General features: G+C 40.3%; 2 protein-coding genes across 2 annotated transcripts; both read left to right on the forward strand.

Annotated features, from left to right (window-relative positions):
- Nucleotides 1-8,621: 8,621 nt before the first annotated feature.
- LOC145121298 (akuammiline synthase 1-like) lies at nucleotides 8,622-9,983 on the forward strand. Its single transcript, XM_079057069.1, has one exon. It carries the CDS (start codon nucleotides 8,622-8,624, stop codon nucleotides 9,981-9,983), a length of 1,362 nt encoding a protein of 453 aa, XP_078913195.1.
- A 3,042-nt stretch (nucleotides 9,984-13,025) lies between these two features.
- Nucleotides 13,026-18,962, forward strand: LOC145121299 (uncharacterized). The gene is made up of 4 exons (XM_079057070.1): nucleotides 13,026-13,324; nucleotides 14,106-14,118; nucleotides 14,214-14,569; nucleotides 16,583-18,962. Exons 1-4 carry the CDS (start codon nucleotides 13,026-13,028, stop codon nucleotides 18,960-18,962), a joined length of 3,048 nt encoding a protein of 1,015 aa, XP_078913196.1.
- Nucleotides 18,963-21,930: the final 2,968 nt, after the last annotated feature.

A 21,930-nucleotide genomic window follows, 5' to 3' on the forward strand; every position in this document is an offset into this window, starting at 1 on the left:
TGTTGTAAGTCTTAGTCCAGATTTTGACCCAATTGTTTTTGGGACTTTATTGTTTAGTTAGCATGGGATTCTTCAGTCCAACAGCCCGACAGTCTATGCGATCCTATTTTGTGCACAATTTGCATGCATAGGGCAACCATCAGTGTTGATTGAGGTTCTTGGTACTGCTAGTGGTATAGATTGAGGGTTTCTAGAAGAGTCTATCATGTGTATGTTATATAACATAGGTTGTTATGGTTATACTGTGGTAACTTAGAGGAATCAGATTGGCCTTGGGGATGGTACATGTATGTGTGGAAGGTAGTATTGGGCCCGTACTACTGGAAGCATAGGACCTGTTGAGACTAGTGCAAATCTAGAAACTCTAATGAGGCTGGTGTTGAGGAGTCCCCTCAAATCTCTTTGATTGATTGTTTTATGTTGTATTTTCAGTTCGAGGAGGTTCAGGTTCGGGCGCTGAACCGATTGATGAGAGGCTGCGTGAGCTTATTGTAGTCGAGGTTACTTGTGGCATACTTGACGCTACCCCTGTGATTTTCGGTACCGTCAAAGAGGGGATTTTGGAGATCATGGAGGAGCGACTCAGGTCATTTCGAGCCGAGTTTGCTGTGGGTCAGTTTGGGGCTCGAGCTCCCTCATTCCGAGAGTTCAAGGTGTGTGGAGCGCCTGAGTTATTTTGGGTTAAGGACCCCATCGCTATCCGATGTTGGATCGCTGGCATGTAGAATGCTCAACGAGTGAGCTTTTTCCCTGAGGGGGCAAAGATGGGATTCACATCCTGCTTGCAGAGGGACAGAGCGCGAGACTGTTGGGAGGAGGTTACCCGAGCCGTGGGGACAGAAGGGGTGGTTGAGATGACATGGGAGGACTTTGTTCAGAGATTCCAGAGGGAGTTTGCACCAGCTATAGAGGTGCAACAGCTGGCGAGGGAGTTTCAGGACCTTCGCCAGACTACAGAGACTGTGGCGGAAATCACCGTCAAATTCAGGGAGAGAGCATTGATGGTTCCGCAGTATGTTGCGGATGAGGAGATAAGGAAGACGAGATATCATGCTATGCTGAGGGATGATATTAGGGAGTTTGGGAGTTTCTCGGGGTGTAAGACCCTGAATGACATGATCGAGAAGGCCCGCGAGCAGGAGATTGCGTTGGAGCTCCAGGAGAAGCAGAAGCCAGAGTAGGTTCAGACAGTTGTGGGTCAGGCCAAGTAGCCCAAGACCTCCGACACCCACACTAGACGCCAATAGGGTCGGGGCCGTTGTGCCAAGTACAACAAGCCGCACAGTGGAGCTTGTCGAGCAACAGGCTCAATATGTTTCAGTTGTGGCCAGTCGGGCCACATGAACAGGGATTTCCCCAAGAAGGGTCTGATTTGTTTCAATTACAATCAGACCGGCCATAAAAAGGCCGATTGTCGAGATTTTTGGGAGGAGCAGTGGTGGCTCCCGCGCCAGCCACCTTGAGGATTACCGATGGCTGCCAGGGCAAGGCGGAGGCCCCTGTGGTGAAGAGCAAGGCTTTCCAGTTGACCATCGACAAGGCCCGTGCACCGCCGGATGTAGTGAATGGTATTTGTTCTAGCCTTTTCTTTTATTGTTTCCCTTATTTATGCTTATGTTTATTATGATCTTGTATAGGGACCTTTTTGGTCAATGGTTTGTCTGCTCATGTCCTGTTTGATTCGGGGGCTACCTAATCCTTTGTGTCTCTTGCGCTCAACAAGAAGTTTCGAGACGCTCCAGGAACTTTGAGTTCCCCTCTAGAGGTGGAGATTGTAGATGACCGTACCGTGAGTACTTTGAGGGTTTTTCGAGGGTGTGTCCTGAATATGTTTGGTGAGAGGTTTCCTGTTGACTTGGTACCGATTCCCTTGAGGAGATCGAAGGTGATCATCGGGATGGATTGGTTGGGCCCCAATGGGGCCGTGATTGATTGTGAGCGGCAGTTGGTGAGAGTTCGAACCCCAAGTGGGGGAGAACTGGTTATTACTGGTGAGAGAGGTTCGCATGGACTAGCTCTCTGTTCAGCTGTGAGGGCCAGGAGATTTCTACATCGGGGATGTTCTGGGTTTCTAGGTTATATGTATGATACGCGGGTTAAGGCCACGACAGAGTTGATCATGGTAGCGATTATGTGGGATTTTCCTTATGTTTTTCCCGAGGAGTTGCCGGTAGTGCCTCCGGAGACGCAGGTCGAGTTTTGGATTAATTTGATGTCTGGCTCGACTCTGATAGACAAGACGCCGTATCGCTTGGCACCGCCTGAGATGCAGGAGTTGTCTATGCAGCTCCAGGAGCTATTAGACAAGGGTTTTATCCATCCGAGCAGTTTTCCATGGGGAGCACTGATCCTGTTTGTGAAGAAGAAGGATGGGTCGCACAGGATGTGTATTGACTATTAGTATTTGAACAAGCTAACGGTGAAGAACCGTTACCCACTCCTGAGGATTGACTATATGTTTGACCAACTTCAGGGTGCATCTTGGTTTTTCAATATTGATCTATGGTCAGGATACCATCAGACGAGAGTCAGGGATGAGGATGTACAGAAGACAGCCTTTAGAAATCGTTATGGTCATTACGAGTTTGTGGTGATACCTTTCGGGCTCACCAATGCCCCAGCAGCATTCATAGATCTCATGAACCGGGTCTGCAGGCCGATGTGGGATCGGTCTATGATTGTTTTCATTGATGATATTCAGTTTTATTCCAAGACCAAGGAACAACACGAGCAGCATTTACAGAGAAGTGTTGCAGACCCTGAGGAGGGAGAGGCTTTATGCCAAATTCTCCAAATGCGAGTTTTGGTTGCGTGAGGTGCGGTTTTTAGGGCACATCATCAACTAGAAGGGAATCTTGGTGGACCTAGCCAAGATTGAGGTTGTAATGTGTTGGGAGGTCCCAAGAACCGCATCAGAGATTCGGAGTTTCTTGGGTCTTGAGGGGATTATCGAAGATTTATTTAGGATTTATCCAAGATTGTTGTTCCCCTGACTCGACTGAAAAAGAAGAATGTGAACTTTTGGTGGGGGCCAGATCAGCAGTTAGCTTTCGAGACTCTGAGGCAGTGGTTGTGCGAGGCTGCGATTCTTGCACTACCCGAGGGTTTGGATGCTTTTTTGGTTTACTGTGAGGCCTCGATTTCGGGTTTGGGACTTGTTCTTATGCAGAAAGGTCACGTGATTGCTTATGCTTCGAGGCAGTTGAAGCCTCATGAGGCGAATTACCCCACACATGATTTGGCATTGGGGGCTGTGGTGTTTTCCCTCAAGATATGGAGGCACTATCTGTATAGGGTTCGGTGTACTATCTACACCAACCATAAGAGTTTGAAGTATTTAATGGATCAACCGAATTTGAATATGTGGCAGCGGAGGTGGTTGGATGTGGTGAAAGATTATGATTGCGAGATCTTGTACCACCCCGGTAAGGCCAATGTGGTGGCCAATGCTTTGAGTCACAAGGCAGTAAGATCATTTATCCGAGACATCTGTTTGAGGATGACTGTCACTTCGCCTCTGATGGATTTCATCAAGGAGGCTCAAATGGAGGGATTGAAAAATGAAAATTGGAAGATCAAGCGGATTAGAGGACAAATTTCTTTATTTGTTAGAGAATGTCGGGGGTTGTTGACGCAGTGTGGTAGGGTTTGGGTTCCGGCATCAGGTGCAGTGAGACAGATGATTTTAGAGGAGGCACATAAATCCAAGTTTTCTATCCATCCGGGGGCTACGAAGATGTACCGAGATTTGAGGTTGAGTTACTAGTGGCCCTACTTGAAGAGGGAGCTTGCTTGGTTTGTTGAGTGGTGCTTGACTTGTAGAAAGGTCAATGGCGAGCATTAGAGACCTCACGACAAGGTGCAACCATTACCCATTCCTATATGGAATTGGGAGGAGATCACTATGGATTTCATCACAAAATTGCCTAGAACGATACTGGGTGTTGATTCTATCTGGGTCATCGTGGGCATGTTGAACAAGAATGCGCATTTTATCCCGATTGCCGAGAGCATATCCATGGAGAAGCTAGCTGATATTTACGTTTGGGAGGTGGTAGTTAGGCATGGGGTGCCCGTTTCATTTGTCTCATACCGAGATGTGCATTTTACCTCCAGGTTTTGGAGGAAGTTTCATGAGGAGTTGGGAACTCAGTTGTATTTCAGACTTTCAGTACAGTATACCACCCGCAGACCGATGGCCAGAGTGAGTGGACGATCCAGACACTCGAGGATATGCTTTGGGTGTGTGTGTTGGATTTCGGAGGGAGTTGGGATACTTACCTTCCTCTGGCCGAGTTCTCCTATAACAATAGTTACCATGCTAGTATTGACCGACCACCATTTGAGTTGTTGTATGGAAGAAGGTGTGGGACCCTGGTTTGTTGGGGTGAGGTTGGTCATCGGGTCATGGGAAGCACCGAGGTGGTGCTTAAGACTACATAGTTAATTCAGCAGGTGCGCAACAGGTTGCAGGTTGCGCAGAGTCGAAAAAAGAGTCATGCCAACCGACGCCGTTCGGACCTTGAGTTTCATATGGGAGACTTTGTGCTGCTAAAGGCGTCACCTTGGAAAGGTGTCATCCGGTTTCGGAAACGGGGCAAGCTGGGCCCCCGGTTTATTGGTCCCTTCAGGATTACTGCTCGTGTGGGCAAGGTTGCATACCGGCTAGATCTTCCTGATGAGCTCAGTCAGATCCATAACACTTTCCACGTATCTCAGTTGCGGAAATGTGTAGCCGATGATTCATCAGTGATTTCGTTGGATGATATTCAAGTGGATGAGCGCTTGAATTATGCGGCGAAGCCGATTGCGATTCTCGATCGGAAAACTAAGTGTTTGCGTAATAAGGTGGTGAATCTGGTAAAGGTGCAATGGCAGCACCGAAAGGGATCTGAGTGGACGTGGGAACCTGAAAACGAGATGAGGGAGCACTACCCTGAATTGTTCAAGGCAGCCGACTTCGAGGGCGAAGTCTAGTTCAAGTGGGGGAGAGTTGTAACATCTACAATGATCAAGTTTGCTTTTAAACCCTTGAGTTTTGATTTTTTTTTTTTTTTGCAAATTGGGTCCCTGAATTCAAAATCTTGAATTTTTGGTATTGTTTGTGTACGCGGGGCATACGTCCTTGTACGCTTAGCGTAATAGCTCCCGTGCGAGTATGTTGTGCGTATTCCAGTACGCACGGCATACGTGGCTCAGTCCAAAACCCTAAGAATTAGGGTTTGTGCACTATTTAAACCTCATTATGGCCCAAGACCCTCCCCTACCTCAGCCTCTATTTCCTTTCTTGGCCCTCTTAAGAAACCTTAGTGCATTTTGGAGCTTTTAGAGTGATTGTGTGTGCTTTTGGTAGTGAAGAAGGTTATTCAAGAAGGAAGCTTTGCCATCAAGACTTTGGATCCAACATCTCCTCTTCATTTTGCACTACTAGGAGGTATAAAGCTCCAAACTTGGTTTGTGTTTCATTAAGTTCTAGTTTGAGGCTAGTTTCATCCTTCTTGTCCCTAAAGTTTAGATCTGGTGAGTATGAGCTACCCCAAAACCTCCAAGTTGTATTTTCAGATGTTTATAGACATCTTATATCATAAAGGTGCAAGCTTGGACCTTGTTTAGTCCCCATTCAAGAGTTAGAGCGTTGGATGGGGTGAAATAAGCTAAGTTTTAGAGTTTGGGCTCCTTGTATCCACCCAAAGGCATAAATTTTTCAACTTTATGGCTTTAATGGTCTTAATGATTTCATATCTGAGTTTTAGTCGCTTGGTCTTAAGGCTTTAAGACGTTTTTGCATGGTTTTCATGGGGACTACGTACGTCGTGCGTAACTTCCTGTACGTCGCGCGTATTGCCTCCCTAGTCACGACCCTCACGCTCTGGCCAGGTACGTTGTGTGTACCATTATGTACACCGAGTGTACGACCCAATTCAACTCGAAATGTGTTTTGGGCCCAAATCGATAGGCTTTCTTGTTTGGGTTGGGCCTTGGACTTCCTTCTGTTGGGACACTTCAGCTGATGGACTCCTATTGGATCTTGGATGATCCTTGGGTTTGAGCCTAGGATTTTATTGGGCTTGAAGTCTAGTTTGGCCCATCTCACTTTGGACATTAGGCAAGTGTTGTAAGTCTTAGTCCGTATTTTGACCTAATTGTTTTTGGGTCTTTATTGTTTAGTTAGCACGGGAATTTCTCCAGTCCAGCAGCCCGAGCGTTTTTCTGAGATTTCAATAGTTGAGGTGAGTTTTCTCACCATGTCCATGGGTCGAAGGCACTAATGCCAACCTATTTCTTGTTATGTGGAATGTTTGTTGCCTTTGTGATAATTGTATGAAAGATCATGGGGGTAGCCCATGACACTTGTGTGTAAGACCGGGATTTGGCCCTCGGCATCGCAAGAAAAAACCATGAGGGTAGCCCATGACACTCATATGTAAGACCGGGATATGGCCCTTGGTATTGCGTGAAAAGACCATATGGGTAGCCCATGACACTTATATGTTTTACGTATGTGGTATGTTTGGTAAACTCACTAAGCTTTTACTTACAGTTTATATTTATGGTTTTAAGTACTTCCAGTACTAAAGGGAATGGTCTGGCTTGATGGCGCAACATTCACTCCTCACTATTTTCCGCATATTTGATATTATAGTCTGATGATTTGACATTATTATTATGGGTTGGTTTTGGAACAATGTGATGATTGTAACTCTTGTGTTTTTTTTTAAATGAAAAATTTTATTATGGTTTTTGGGCTGTTACAATAACTTTTTGTATTTACCTTTAAGATATATTCCAGTCATCTTCTTCAACCAACACCATCCATTCCTACCGAAACCATCCACCATCCACCTCCCACTTTCATCACCACTTTCATGAACAAACACCACTTTCCATTACCATTGATGCTACCAAGCTCAGATCCTTTCCTTGATATCGGGTGGTGTTGTATCCCAAGATATTTTTTGCAATCTATGTTTTAACCTTCAACCTTAAACATCAACTTTTATTCATCAGGGGGTAGTGAGAAATGTCTTTCATTAGGAGTTTCATGTCACATACTTTTTTTTGTTGTAATGTGCAAGTATTTTTTTTCAAAGTAGAATTTAAGCCCCGACTTCATATCATCTAAATGACTTGAGCCACTTTTGACCCCTTTGCCCTTTCGTTTAGCTGAAACTCTTCCCATGGGATGATTAGGTATTTGAACCAGGGCTGTTAAGATCCCGATCTTGATCTTAAGATCTTACGATGTTAAGATCATATAAGACAAAAATGATCCCGATCTTAATAGGATCTATCTGAAGCAAGATCTATAGTGGCATCTTAAGATCCCGACTAGGATGTTAAGATCTTAACACGATCCGATCCCACCTCTCGCGTTTTATTTTAAAGCCGGGACTAACAAATTCATCTATTAAACTTGAAATCGTGTATTGTATGTTTCAAGAAGCCTCATAGAGTTTCATCGATAGGTCACACCCATTATATTCTTTTTATGATGTTAAGCCTTTAGTTGTATATGATGATAGTTATCTTATTTCTTTTTTACAATTAAGATGTTTTCTTCCTAATTTTAGGCTTTGAAACAACAAAACCTGTGATTATTGTCGTCATAATCAACATCAAGCTATAATGTATATTGCACACTCAATCCCTTACAAGCAAATTTGCATATGAGTTCATTTTGATAGGATCTTAAGATCCCGATTCGATCTTACGATCACGATCTTGCAAAACATAAAACGATCTTGAGTAAGATCCCGATCTTAACAACATTGATTTGAACCTCAATTGAGTAATCTTTGTTGAGGTCTAACCCGAAATACATATCCTACGATTGGCTATGCTCATCCGGGATAATTGAACGTATGCGGTGAAAAAATGGGACGATCCGTTTGAGGTTGGTAGAAGATGGGTGATAAATGGTTTGAGTTGTTTCTATTTGGAGTTTTTTTGGTTAGATGAAGAGTTTAAGGAAACCATTTTCAAGATTGGATATTGAATGTTTGATAGAAATAAGAAAAATATTGAAGTTTTGAGTGTGGTAGAAAAGAAGATAAATGTTGGTATTTATTTTGGTTGAAAAATAGTAAAAAAGTTGAATTTTTGGTAAAAAAAATATGAATAATCTTTTAAAAAAGTGATAATAAAAATTATTTTTTTGGTAATATGAACAATCTCTCTCTCCTCTACAAAGACGAGTTAGGCAGTGTGCTTGCCGAACTCAACTCATGCCGAGGGGATGCCGAGTCCACTCCAAGTACCCTTATGAATTTACAAAAATCAACGAAGACTTATCATTTTCTTATGCATCAGCTTACATTTTAACATGTAGTATTCTCGAGATGTCAAGCGGCGGTAGATTCCAATCTGCAAAGTTCTCTTGTTTTCAATTTTCTTTCTTTTCGTCACTTTTCTCTATTGAATCTTCTTTTACGGCCTCAGCAATCGGCGCATCTAAAGTTATATAGTTCTTTATATTTTTTTCAAGAATTTATGGTGGCAAAATCAAACTTTCAATCTAAAAAAAATATTTCGGTCATCCTAGATCCGCCCTCACTGTGGCTATATATGACATGGTAAATTACAAGGATAATATCATCAAAAACCCTTTACTTTTCACAAAGATGACGATGATAAGCAGTCTGATAAGATTTGGTAGAAGGCAGCTTCACACAATCGTCTCTAAAGAAATCATCAAACCCTCTTCTCCAACTCCATCTCACCTCAAAACCTACAATCTTTCGTTGCTTGATCAGATGTCTGTGAACACATTTATGCCGATGGTTACTTTCTACCCAAACACCGGCATTGATCGTAGTTCTCATGATAAAACGCTCGACTTGAAGAACTCATTATCTCAAACATTAACAAAGTATTACCCTTTTGCTGGTAGGCATGCAAAAGTTGCACCAGCATGTGTTGATTGCAACGATGAAGGAGCTGAGTTTCTTGAAGCATCTGTCGATAGAACACTATCGGATTTCCTTCAGAACTCGCAGCATGAAGATCTTGACCAGTTCTTTCCACATGGTCTAGTAAATGACAAGTCAAACCGTGGAGATCATGATCTTGAAAGTGACAAAGTGACACCACTAGCAGTTCAGGTCAACCATTTTGAATGTGGAGGAGTAGCAGTGGCAGTGTCGTTGTCCCACAAAATAGCAGACGCATGCAGTTTGGCCACTTTAATAAATGATTGGGCTAAAATGACAAGGTTTTGCTCCGGAGTGGAGAAACATGAATCTCCCATCAACCCACTGTTTATATCGCTTGAATACATGAACATAAATTATGAAGGATTGTCCCTTGAAAGATCGAACGACTGTGTCACTAGGAGTTTCATGTTTCCAAATTCAAAGATAAACGACCTGAAACTCAAGGTGAAAACCATGACTGCAGAATCTGGAAATCCCATCACGAACCCTACCCGTGTTGAAGTTTTGAATTGGCTACTTTATAAGTGTGCTGTGAAAGCAGCTATGAAAAATAATACTTCAGGCTCTTTCAAACCTACTGGTGTTAGTCATTTAACGAACATAAGAGGTAAAATGATCGAGCCATTGCCTGAAAACAGCATGGGAAATCTCTTCATGATAGGTGATATAGTAACAAACAACGAAAGTGAAATGAAGCCAGAGACATTCATCGGTGAGTTCAAGATGAAAAAGATGCAATTCCAAAGTCTACCAAATATTGCAACTACCTTTGGTCTGATTTCGCAAATGTGTTCGAAACCTGCTTTAGAAGAGCACCAAAGAAAACTTAGTGTCAGCTATATTTGTACAAGCTTGTGTAGGTATCCTGCATATGAGATTGATTTTGGGTGGGGAAAGCCGGTAAAAGTAGCCATTGCCGGAGATCTAAGGAAGAATAGCTTTATTATGATGGATTCTCCAAACGGAGATGGTATTGAGGCATTCGTGTGTTTAAGAAAGCAAGACATGGAGATTATTCAAAGTGACCCTGAGCTTCTTGCCTTTCTCTAGTTTCTCTTATAGCTTTTAAGCCATATTTCCCAATGTAATAAACCCCTTTCTATCAATGGGGTGTTGCCCTCCCTCCTTAAGGTTGAGGGTTCAAGTCTCATCGTGGATATATGTGAAATTAAGGAACAGTTTATGATTAAATTAGATCTGTTGTTCAAAACAAAATAAGCCCCTTTCTAAAATTGCGACATTAACTCATTTGTGTGAATATTAAAAAACAACTAAAATTTCTTTTTCTTTTTAATATCTTTCGGTTCGTAACATTCGCAATAACTACAGAAAATAGACATCAAGCCTAACAAGCTTGATGTTGTCATAAAGGGTTTGTCGCCCCTACTAACATACTTCAATAAGGTACATTGCCCCTATGATCATGAAAAACCAACCAAAATTGAAACATCATCTTAATACCAAGTGAATAATATTCATTTTTCTATTTTAATATATTAAAGCTTGTAAATATTAGATTAGTATTTTAATAATCCGTATGTTGGAAATTTTAATAAAAATTATGCATTTTTATTAATCTTAGGAAACATATAAAATATAAATATATATATTATTAATTCTTAGTGGGTTATGTTCTCCTCCGTGAGTATAAGTCAGCCTTTTCGTCGAAGCGGGGTCGAGAGGAATTGGTCGGATCGTTTGGTTATCCGGGAAGGTATTAAGGAGTGATTTCGAGGACGAAATCTAATTTAAGTGGGGATAGTTGTAACACCATGTTTCGAGTCGAATCATAATTCGGGGCAGTAACCCAAATATCAACTATCATAATGCTTCGGGCCTTGGGGAAAGAGAGGTTTAGACCCATTTGGATGTGGGTAATGTAGATTATGTGATCCAAGAGTTCGGTTTGTGCTTTGGAGCCCAAGGGTATAATGGTAAAAATGCGATGGCTCGGGCCTTTCATGAATTTAGGATTTAAGTTCAGAATGTTTTAAGGCGAAGGAGAGTCGATAGGAGTGTAGGGCTTCTCATTACCTTTCCGAGCATATAAAGAACGCCGAAAACGGATTAGGGACGCGGAAGTTATGACCGTTTGAAGTTATGAGGATTTTGGGCTTAGCCGAGTACGCTGGGCGTACAGGGCGTACGCTGGGCGTACTGGGCAGGGAAGATCGCAAAGTGCAATCCAGTACGCTGGGTGTACCTAGAGTACGCTGGGCGTACTCCAGTCAGATGCAAACCCTAGTTCACGGTCCAAGACCATATTTAAAGTCCTTGACTCATTTCCAACCCTTCTTATCTTTAGCCTCCATCCCATCTAACCCTAAATTCGAAACCCTAGCCCCATTTGGAAGGATTTTGAGTCTTTGAGTGATTTTGGTGGATTTTTGGTGCTTTTGGAAGAAGAAGAACTCCTTGGAGAAGTGTTGGTTGTCTTGGAGCTTGTAGATCCTAACCCTTTTCATCTTGACCTAGCTTCTGGAGGTATAAAGTTTTAATCTTGATGGACTTCTCATGTAGATCTAGTTTGGTTCATGAATTGTCATGTTTTGGTCCCATGGTTGTGGTTCTTGTGAGTAGAAGCTACTCCAGAACCTTTGAGCCGCATATTTGGTCTTTGTTGAGGTCATTAAGTCATAAAAATTGGATCTTGATGAGTATAATCTTTCCATGCATGAGTTGGTGGTCTTTTGATGAAGTTTGAGACTTAGGGCTTTGGTTTGGACCCCATTAAGCCACGCAAAGTCATAAGTCAGGAACTTTATGACTTAAGACATCCCTTAGAGGTTAGATCTGTGTTATGGACATTTTGGTCTTAAGCATTAAGTGTTAAAAGTGAGATTTGGTCACCAAGGGAGTACATTGGGCGTACGTATGTGTACGCTCAACGTAATGCATGGTTTCCCGATTCCTCCATGTGACGGGTTGTACACTAGGCTTCAGCATGCAGTACGCGGGGCGTACTAGTCTGGTACGCGGGGCGTACTCGTGAGATGCCCTTATTGGGCTTTATGGGCCTTGGGTCTTTTGGGAGTTTGGGCCATGAGAGGGTCTGATATAGGAATGGTAAAATGGTCTTTTATCCATTGGAATGATAGAATACGAATTGGATCTTGGAATATGGAAATTACCTTAATTATTAATTAGGGATATTTTGGATGTGTTCAGTGTGAGGAGCCCAGTAGCAGCAACGCGTGTGTATTTTGGTTATCTCAGATTGAGGCGAGTCTCCTCACTGTACCCGTAGTTTGAAAGCACCAATGTCGGCCTACTAGGATCTGTTATATGCTAGCTATCTTTGTGACTTTTGCATGGTATGTTGGGCTAGGCCCATTGTATGACGGGCTAGGCCTATTTTTATGTTGGGTTGGACCCATGGATTAGGAAGGGCTAAGCCCAATGTATGATATGTTGGATGCTAGCTGTATTTGTGACTCTTACATTGTATGTTGAGGAAGGGCTAGGCCCATTATTGTGGGATGGGCCCAATGTGAGGGATATACCCAAGGATATGTATGGTATGTGGTATTTTGGGGAACTCACTAAGCTTTGTGCTTACGGTTTTATGGTTATGGTTTCAAGTACTTCAAGTTCGAAAGGGAAGGGTCCGGCTTGATCGCAGCGCATCCACCCATGTTTTCGCACTTTTTGATTTTGGGAATTGTACTCTGATAATTATTTTTCTTTGACGTCCTTATGAATGGTTGATAAGAATAAATAATGTTTTATGTTGAATTAAAAATGAAATTTTTACCTTATGGTTTTGGGATGTTACAAAATCCCCAACATTTACCGATATTCAAATGGGTTATCTAAAATAAAGTCTTAATATTTTGGGAAAATTTTTAAAAAAGTCCTATTTTTTTTAATAAAAAATCCCAATAAACCGGATAAACCAAACATTTTAGTCCCTTTCATCCGGTAACCCTCGTTTTACTGGTTACAAATGTCTATGTGGCATGTTAATGGTGATTGTGTTGTGTATATTGACTTCATTAGTTTAGGGTTATAAAACAAACCCATTTCTTCTTGTCTCGTTCCCGATAATCCTTCTATTCATCCAAAGCATCGTTTAATCCACAGATTTTGTAGATGGATGAAGTATTTAATCCGGACACCATCGACGTTCGACTTGATGATTTTTTCAGAAGAAAGACAGTTTCAAGATGCACAAATGAGTTTCTTAATGTTTTGTGTGAAGAAAGTGATTATGAAGCACTAGGATGTGAAGGAGGGCATGCTCAAGTGGAGTCCTATGGTGTTGATGAAGTAGATGATGAAAAAAACACTGAAGAATCTAGTGCGGAAGATAGTGATGAAGATGTATTCGAATATGCCATCTATGATCTGAAGGTCAAATGGAATGTTATGAAACCAGTTCTTGGGGAAAGGTATGAATCCAGACATCAACTGAAATTATGTTTAACAAATTATTCCATCCGTAAGGGTTATAAAATTCATTTCAAAAAAGTGTGACAGTGTTAGACTAGTGGTTGTATGTGCAAGTGATCCAGAAAAATGCCCTTTTATGGTTCGTGCTTCATGGATGAGTACTGAAAAATCATTTCATGTGAAAAAGATGAGTTATAGATATACATGTGTTAGGAGTTTTATTAGTTCATTACTTATGAATCCAACTTGGTTAACAAAGAAATTTGTGAAAGAACTACTAAGGAAACCAAAGTTAAAATTCAAGGAAATGCAGAAAATAAATCAAAGTAAATTTCATTGCAAGGTCTCATGGTCAAAGTGTTATTGATAAAGGTGTAGGGCATTGTCCTTAATTGATGGAAAATTGAGTGACCATTATGCAAGAATGTAGGATTATGGACATGAATTGATGAGGTCCAATCCATGTAGCACAGTTAGGACTTCTGTTAACCTTAACCCTGATCAGACAACAACTTTTCATAGAATATATGTGTTTTTTAAAGCAATCAAATAGGGGTGGAAAAGAGGATGTCGTAGGGTTATAGGATTGGATGACTGTTCTTTAAAGGGACAATGCAAGGGTGAACTACTAACTGCAATAGGTAGAGATGCAAATAATCAAATTTTCCCTATTTCATAGGTTGTTGGAAAGGTTGAGAACAAGGTTAATTGGAAATGGTTCTTGGAACTAGTTAGTTAAGATCTTTCATTGGATGTTGGCTGGTGATTATGTATCATTAGAGATCAACATGAGGTAATGACATATTCCTTTATTTACATATCATTTATTACACTTGCTAATAACAGTTACTAATATAACAATTACTAATATACTTGTTCATGTACTAGGGTCTTCTACCCCATGTAGAGCACAGACAATGTGCTAGGCATATTTATGCCAATTTTAGGAAAGTGTATAGTGGGATAGAATTCAAAAACATGTTTTGGGCAGCTTCAAAATCCACAACAGAAGGGGATTTCAAGATAAACATGGATAGGATTAAGACTTTAAGTGAAGGTCATTATGATCATCTTATGTCTAGAGACCCTCAATCATGGTGCAGGGCATATTTTGGTGGTGGGTTGGCATGTGAGGTTGAAGAGAATGGGATGGAAAAGTGTTTTGATGCAATCATTATAGATGCTAGAAAGAAGCCTTTCTTGGTTGTGCTTGAAGAAATAAGATGGAAATATTGGGGTATGAAGTCTTGTCCAACATGGAGCACTTGGAACTCAATGGAGCACTTGGGATTCATGGAGCATGTGACAAAGGAATGGATCATCTGAGAAGGGAATGGATCTCCTGACAAAGGAATGTATATTCTAAAAGGGGGTATGGAGCACCTGGAAGTGGAATGGAGCATCATGGTGCATGGATGCGCCATCTATTATAAATATGCGTCATCCTATGCTTAGATGTGCCACTTTGGAATCAGGATATGCCAAGAAGTGACTTGATATACCACGAAGTGACTTGATATGCCACGAAGTGACTTGATATGCCACGAAGTGACACGATATGCCACCAAGTGTCAGGATATGCCAAAGTGACAGGAGATGCCACAAAGTGACATGATATGCCACCAAGTGACTTGATATGCCACCAAGTGACAGGATATGCCAAAGTGACAGGAGATGCCACATAGTGATATGATATGCCATTCATGAAGTGGAAGCGTCATTATGGATGAAGAAGCGTCATCCATAATGTGGAAGCACCACTCATTGTCTAGATATGCCATTCTGGAGGAAGAAGTGTCACTTTGAAGGTAGATGTACCACTTATGTTCCTTGATGATCCGTATGCTATGAAGTCACCTATGATGCTCAAGATTGTTTAAGGAAGCTCAGAAGTTGAAGATGCTCAAGGGTTATTGCTTGATGTGCCACCATGATGGTTGATATGCCATGGTGATCTTGATGTGCCACTCTTGCATCTTGATATGCCACTATGGATCATGATGCTCCGTCATATGTGTTGTTGATGCTCATACTAGGATGAATGTTCCAGAAGATGTTGCATGATGAATTGTGATTGGTTGACACCAATCATGGGCCTATAGGCCAATGGGCTTAGCCCATTAGGGTTTTAAGTCTGATCCTTCAAGTATAAATAAGCTCATATCCCCATTATTGAAAAGTGTAGAAATTTTAAGAGAGTAATCATTGTGAGGTTGAGAGCACTCTTTTGGAGCAGTTAGTAAGCAAGAGATATTCTTTTGTTTTGAGAACTCAAGTGAGGTGTAACCTTTGTGTGTGATTGTAATTGTTCTTGGAAGTTAATAAAATCTTCTCTCTCTCTCTCTCTCTCTCTCTCTCTCTCTCTCTCTCTCTCTCGTTTGCCCGTGGATGTAGGTCACCTTGACCGAACCACGTTTAATATTGTGTTCATTTGATTTACATTTTCAAAAGTTTTATTTCAACAAGTTCGCCGAAGTTTGGTTTGATATTTGTCTAAAGTGCTTAACTTGTTTTGTATTCACCCAACATTCGGTTCGGTTAACCATCCATGAACACCCCTACTGCTAGAAGTATCTTGACCTTAACATCTTAAGCGTCCGAATGTTCTTTGGAACTTTGATTAAAAACATAAAGTAAATACCCAAAGCACGGAGCACATATTTTATAGGGCATACTATCTACGATTTAAAGGAAATGAAATTATCAATAGTGAATAAATTACATGATCATTTTAAAGTCTATATTTAAACTATATTTCGCTTGACATTGCTAAAATAGTAGAGTTTTGTGATCCACACAAGTGTAATCAAAGAAAAACAAGAAAATAGATGACTTTAACATCCAAGGACAATGACAACCACATAATATCCAAAAATATTATAATCTGATAATGTTACTTAAAATGTACCAACAAATAATCATGATACAAACTCATATGAGAACAAAATAAAGTCATATTTGTTTATGCTTACTCATAGCATCCATAATTTATACTTTAATCAAATAATTCAATAAGAATAAATGTATAATTAAGATTTGATGAACTGAATCCAGATCATATTTGTGTTTAAGTAAACGTCAGCATGTAACCTGCTCTGGTCAAAGCAGAGAGAAGGTTCCTGAATCTTGGAGTACGTAAGTTCTGACGTTTAACTTTGAATGGAGTTTAATAAAGAAATTTTATCGATCAATCATACATGTCCAAAAACCCTTAAATGATAACAAATAGAATAATCTAGTTGTCAGTTTTTCCACAGTTTGGAAAGAGTAATCGGTGATGAAGGAAAAAAGGAGTCGACCACTTTCTTTGAACACAAACCTAAAGTGAACAAGAACAGATTCAATCAAGGAAAAGGGAAAATCAAACTAAACAAGATGTTGAACAGCGGCTGCACGGCGGAGGGTTCCCTGAACAGCTCAAAATTCAATGATCCGATGCCATGGATCGGCATCTATGTAGCAGCAGCATCATTAATCTGCGCCGTAGCCATGGCCATGGATGCCCTGCATGGTTTCAGGTACAAGAAATTCTGGTTTCCTTGCAAATTCTTCACCCTCAATGCCACGACTCTTACTGTTATAGCAATCGCCATCAAGTTTTCTGTCGATCTGAATGCCGCCATGCCCCGCCGCCAAGATCAGCTAGCAAAAGTCAGCAGCTCGGCCTTCATATGTATGGTGATGGGTAACTTACTGCCTTCTTTAGGAATCATGGAAGATACTGAACTCATGATGAACATTATCGCTTTGGGGATTCTTGTCATCACTGCCATCACCAACATTTGTATACAAATGGGTACCGGAGTTATCTTTGAATTTTGGATAGAACATGCTTTGATCATGCTTCTTATGCTTATTTTACTTGCAATCTTGTGTTCTTTATCAATAGCCATCCCAACTAAAAAGTATTATTTGGATATAACTTACGAAAAGAAAGCCAAAAAAGCCAAAAAAGTTTGTTTCACTCGAAGAAATTTATCAATAGCCGAGAGGCTACCACAAGATTTAGCCAAGTATTGGATGATGGCATATACCTCTAGTCCGCAGTTTGTAATAGGACGTTCTGCACCATGTTCAGCTTCAGGAGCTTTTTGTCTTTTCAACATGGTGATCTTAGTAGAATCCATACTCAGAACTCGCCTCATGCCTTGGTCTTTTAGATTTTGCAATGGAGATTCTGACTACAAATGGTCGACTACCCTTGTGCTCATCAGCCAAACAGTCGCAGTTGCAGTAGGCACAATTTCACCAGCTTTTAGATGGTTCATGACTATCAACTTCAGGTGTCCAAAAAAGGCAGAAAAGGCTTGTGTAAGTGAGTTTGTTGTGGAAAGGTATTGGATAAAGAGGCTGGTGATGTGGCAGGTTCAGCCATTGAATTTCAGAATCTGTAATCGGCGTTTGAGAAAACAACTTCACGGTGCAAAATTTCAAATGTTCGGTTTGTGTATACGTGGTCAAAAGGGACTGGTTTTTTCATGCAAGATGATCAGGTTTATTTCAATTTTCTTTGTCGGGAGGTTCTTGAGGTTATACAAGTTCATTACAAGAGATAATAGTGTGTCTAGTAGTGACTCGGAGATTGAGTTCAGGCATAATGACAATATGGATCTGAGTCATTATGTGATTTATCTTGATGGAGAAGAAGGATTGGTGGATTTAATGACGGAAAACAATAGTGATGCCACTGCTCACTGGATCAGAATGGGAGAGAAGCAGCAGCCAAGAAATCTTATAAAACTTTTAGAGCAGTCAAAATGTTCAAGTCTCTTCAAAGGAGTACAAGAGTTTGATAGTGATAAAGTTCCATCATTGGGCTGTGGAGAACCTCCAAATTGTTGGGCTCTCCCCATTGTGACATTGACAAGCATCGCAATTGCAATACCAAATATTGATCAACAACAAATCGAGCAATTAGTTTGTGGTGTAGATGAAGGCCTCAAGTATGTCTGCAAGATAGAAAATTACATGGATAACAAAACCGAACTGAAACATGTCAGGAAAACGGCAGAAATAGTCTGGGCGGAAGTTGAACTCTATAACAAGTGGTTAGACGTTGATCTTTGTAAGCTTGCAAATCAAGGAGGAAAAGGGGGAGAAAGAGAAACGGAAGTTATCAAATTACTTGCTGATATCGGAAAGGGAAAATTCATGGAATTTGCCGATAAAGGCATGATGTTTATGAACGAGTGTTTAAAGGAGGTCCCATCACGATGGCCCATGAAGGTGTTGGCAGCAAATTCCATGTATAGAATATGTGAAACGCTCTTGTTGGAGAAACATGAAACCAGTGAGAGACTATTTGAGAAGATATCTCTCACGATCTGTAATATTTTAACAGCGGCTTTGACTAATCTGCAACATGTTATTATCAGCAAATGCCATCAGAGTCCGATTGAGGAAAGGGAGAAGGGTATCAGAAGTGCAGTTCTCCTTTTTGGGAAAACGAAAAGGATATTAGAAGTTATTGATGGAAAAAGGCTTGAAGATTCGGATCATGGAAAACTTATACACATCGATGACTGGCATCAAGCGAGCAAGCAGATGGATCCACTGTATTCAATGTCTTCTTCTTCAACAGATCAGGATACAGCTGTCTCTAGTCCATCTGATCACATGTATATATTAGTTGAGTAATATAGAAAGATCTATGTATGTTTATAAATTTTGGCTATTAAGTAAACATGATGCTCCAAGAATTTATTTATATGCTTATAGTTAACCCCTTTTCTTGAAGATAACTATAATCTTAGCTTCTTGAAGCACTTCAAGTTATATGTTGCAAAATCGTGTTGAACCTTTGTGGGCTTTTTGGACTATATATAATCTCATGTTGTACAATCAAAATGCATGACGAATTTTGTGTTCCACCCTTGCTTCAGCATCCATGGAAGTTCCCTCGATAGAAAGTTTGAGTTAGAGAACTCCTTAACTATGTATTATATGTTTACCGGAAAGCTAGTCACAACTAGCCCTAGCTACGTAGATTGCAATGACGAAGTGTTAGGATCAAGCACTCTGATAAACATACTAACACACGATCACATGACAATTAAAAATGTGAAGAAAATAAAGAACATAAGAAATGTACTTGTTTTGTTAGATAAGAGAAATCGAGCTATGTTCACGAACAAACTAAAGAGAGTTTTATTAATGATAGTCGTTACATGCTTTCCGCGTTAGGGTTACACTTGTACAAGGGGGCTCTATATATAAGGACGAGTTGACCTAAATCTATTTGGTATAGGCCTAAGGAAAAGTTGCCAACTAGCAGGCCAAGTATTTAGCACCGTAACTGCAGTATGCCGGTCTCCACAACTGCAGTATGTTGAACACTGCAGTGCCCCTGCAGCCATACATCACAACCACCCTATAAGCTTACTCTCCACACTTCCCCTGGAACCACTCCACAATTGTGGTCCGACTATGAAGCTTCTGATTTTGAAGTCAGAGTGAATATATTAGGCCAAAGGGAAGATCATATTTCACAAGTCAGACACAAAGGTGTTGACTTCATGGAATCATGGAAGCATTTAGTTCGCAACCTTAGCACTATAAAGATTTAGGTAACTCTTTGTGGATGATGTTATATGGTACAATAAAAACCATGAAGGTTATAATGATGAGATAAAAGCACTAGCCCATTACCTTCATATCAAACATTTTGTATGCAAATGTATAACATGTTTGGCGAATTTAGCAAAATCAAGCATTTTGCATTTTGGGTTATTGGACTCTACACAAGTGCCAAGTGGAGTTTAGACTACGATCTTATGTGAGCTAGGTGGTGCATAATGTTGGGTGACAACAAAAACAAATTAAACACTTTAGACAAGTATCAAACAAACTTCGGTGAACTTTGGAAATAACAATCCAGAAACGGGACTCCGTATGAGTACGCACAACGTACTCAGAAGTACGCCCAACATACTCGGTTAGATGGCACTTTTCCATTAATTTCTTATTCTCTTAAGTCCTTTCGTCCAAAACTCAGATCTAGTCCCAAAACATTGCTCTAAGTCATATAGTTTCCACCTTTATGACATTCCATAGCTAGACACGGTCCAAAAGCTAAAACCCTAACTTAATAACCCATTCAGACATCATGACTCTTACATGAAAGGGATATAAGGACCAAGATCACATTTTTATGTTTCTTAATAGCTCCATAATGGACAAATTTTCCAACTTTATCCATTAGGATGATCCAAACAACCAAGATCTAGACTTTAACTCTCGAAGAGACCCTAAAATGCATCTTTCTCAACTTAATCCATTAAGTCCAAGTCCCAACCTTCAGATCTGAAACAACATGATGAATAGATGGATAAAGTTTCCAAATTTATCCATAATAACGTCTCAAGCTTTCAAGGTCAAAACTTTATTACCCCAAAATAAACTAAATAACCAAGATAACTTGCATGGCTGAAAGGGAAGGGAAACGATCAAATTTTTCCTAGTCCAAGAGGTCCAAGAAAACATTTTAAACTCATCAAAAGGGTGTTAGAGTCAGATCTAAAACATACAATGCTCTTGGGACCTTGGAACTTTATAAATTACAAAAGGTCTAGAAGGTAGATGAGAGTTGAGATCTCCAATTGCCAAGCTTCAAGGATCAATCTTGCATGAAGATGTTGCTCCAAAACCACAAAAAAAACTCCAAAAATGGATGAAAGATGAAAGGGGAGGCTCAAATCTTGAAAATGGAGGCTAGGGTTTCTCCTAAGAGGTTCTTAGATATGATGGAGGCTAAGAAAATACCCTAAAACATGAATCCTTACCTTTAAATACCTTGAAAACCCTGAAAAATTTATGGGCTTTGGGTTGCACAGTTATCATGTCGTGAGAATATATTCTCACCTCTTGAGAACTCTCACGTCGTGAGAATTACTTCTCACCTCGTGAGAACGGGTTTTCACCCAATTTCACTCCAACTTCAAACAGTCATAACTTTTTCATTTCAACTCTGTTTTCGGCGATCTTTATATCCATAGAAAGGTATTGATGAGCCCCATACTTCTATCTAGTTAACTTTGGCTTAACACATCTCGAAGTAAAAACCATAATTCATGAAAAAAAAATCTAAAACATCACTTTTCCCATTTTACCCCTTGACTCCAAGACACAAACCAAGACTTTAATCACTTATCCAACATTGCCATCATCCAATAAGGTCTAAACCCCATTCCCTTGAAGCCCAAGACATTTACTAAATTTATTGTCCACAATCTCGAAATAAGAAACTTTTCAAAATAGGATGTTACAATTTCCATCTATGTACTTGTGTTCTTTGTTATTCTTTATTGCATCAGTTTATCATCATATTTAGAACAACTATAAGCTCATCAGTTAAAATATTTGGTAGGAAGGATAAGAAATGCATCATTTGTGTGTTTTTTGTCGAATAAATAAAATGAATCATTAGATAATATAACCATAATACGATTCGCAAAAAAATCCCGAAAGAAAACATCGATGATTCACGTTTTTACCGAATCAAGTTTTCATTCACTTTTCAGACAGTTTTAGTGAATCATCACAACAATGAATCATCGATGCGCTTTTTTGGTTTTTTTTCAAATCATATTATTTTTGTATTATCTAA

This window comes from Lactuca virosa, chromosome 6, assembly GCF_052849685.1.
Source record: "Lactuca virosa cultivar CGN04683 chromosome 6, Lactuca_virosa_CGN04683_v6, whole genome shotgun sequence".
NCBI lineage: Eukaryota > Viridiplantae > Streptophyta > Magnoliopsida > Asterales > Asteraceae > Lactuca > Lactuca virosa.

Bases quoted from the DNA above. Each gene is read 5' to 3' on its own strand.
- LOC145121298 (XM_079057069.1), top strand. From the start codon at position 8,622: ATGACGATGATAAGCAGTCTGATAAGATTTGGTAGAAGGCAGCTTCAC.
- LOC145121299 (XM_079057070.1), top strand. From the start codon at position 13,026: ATGGATGAAGTATTTAATCCGGACACCATCGACGTTCGACTTGATGAT. The intron at 14,570-16,582 runs GTCTTGTCCAAC...GTTTTTCCACAG, and splicing joins TGGAAATATTGGGGTATGAA to TTTGGAAAGAGTAATCGGTG.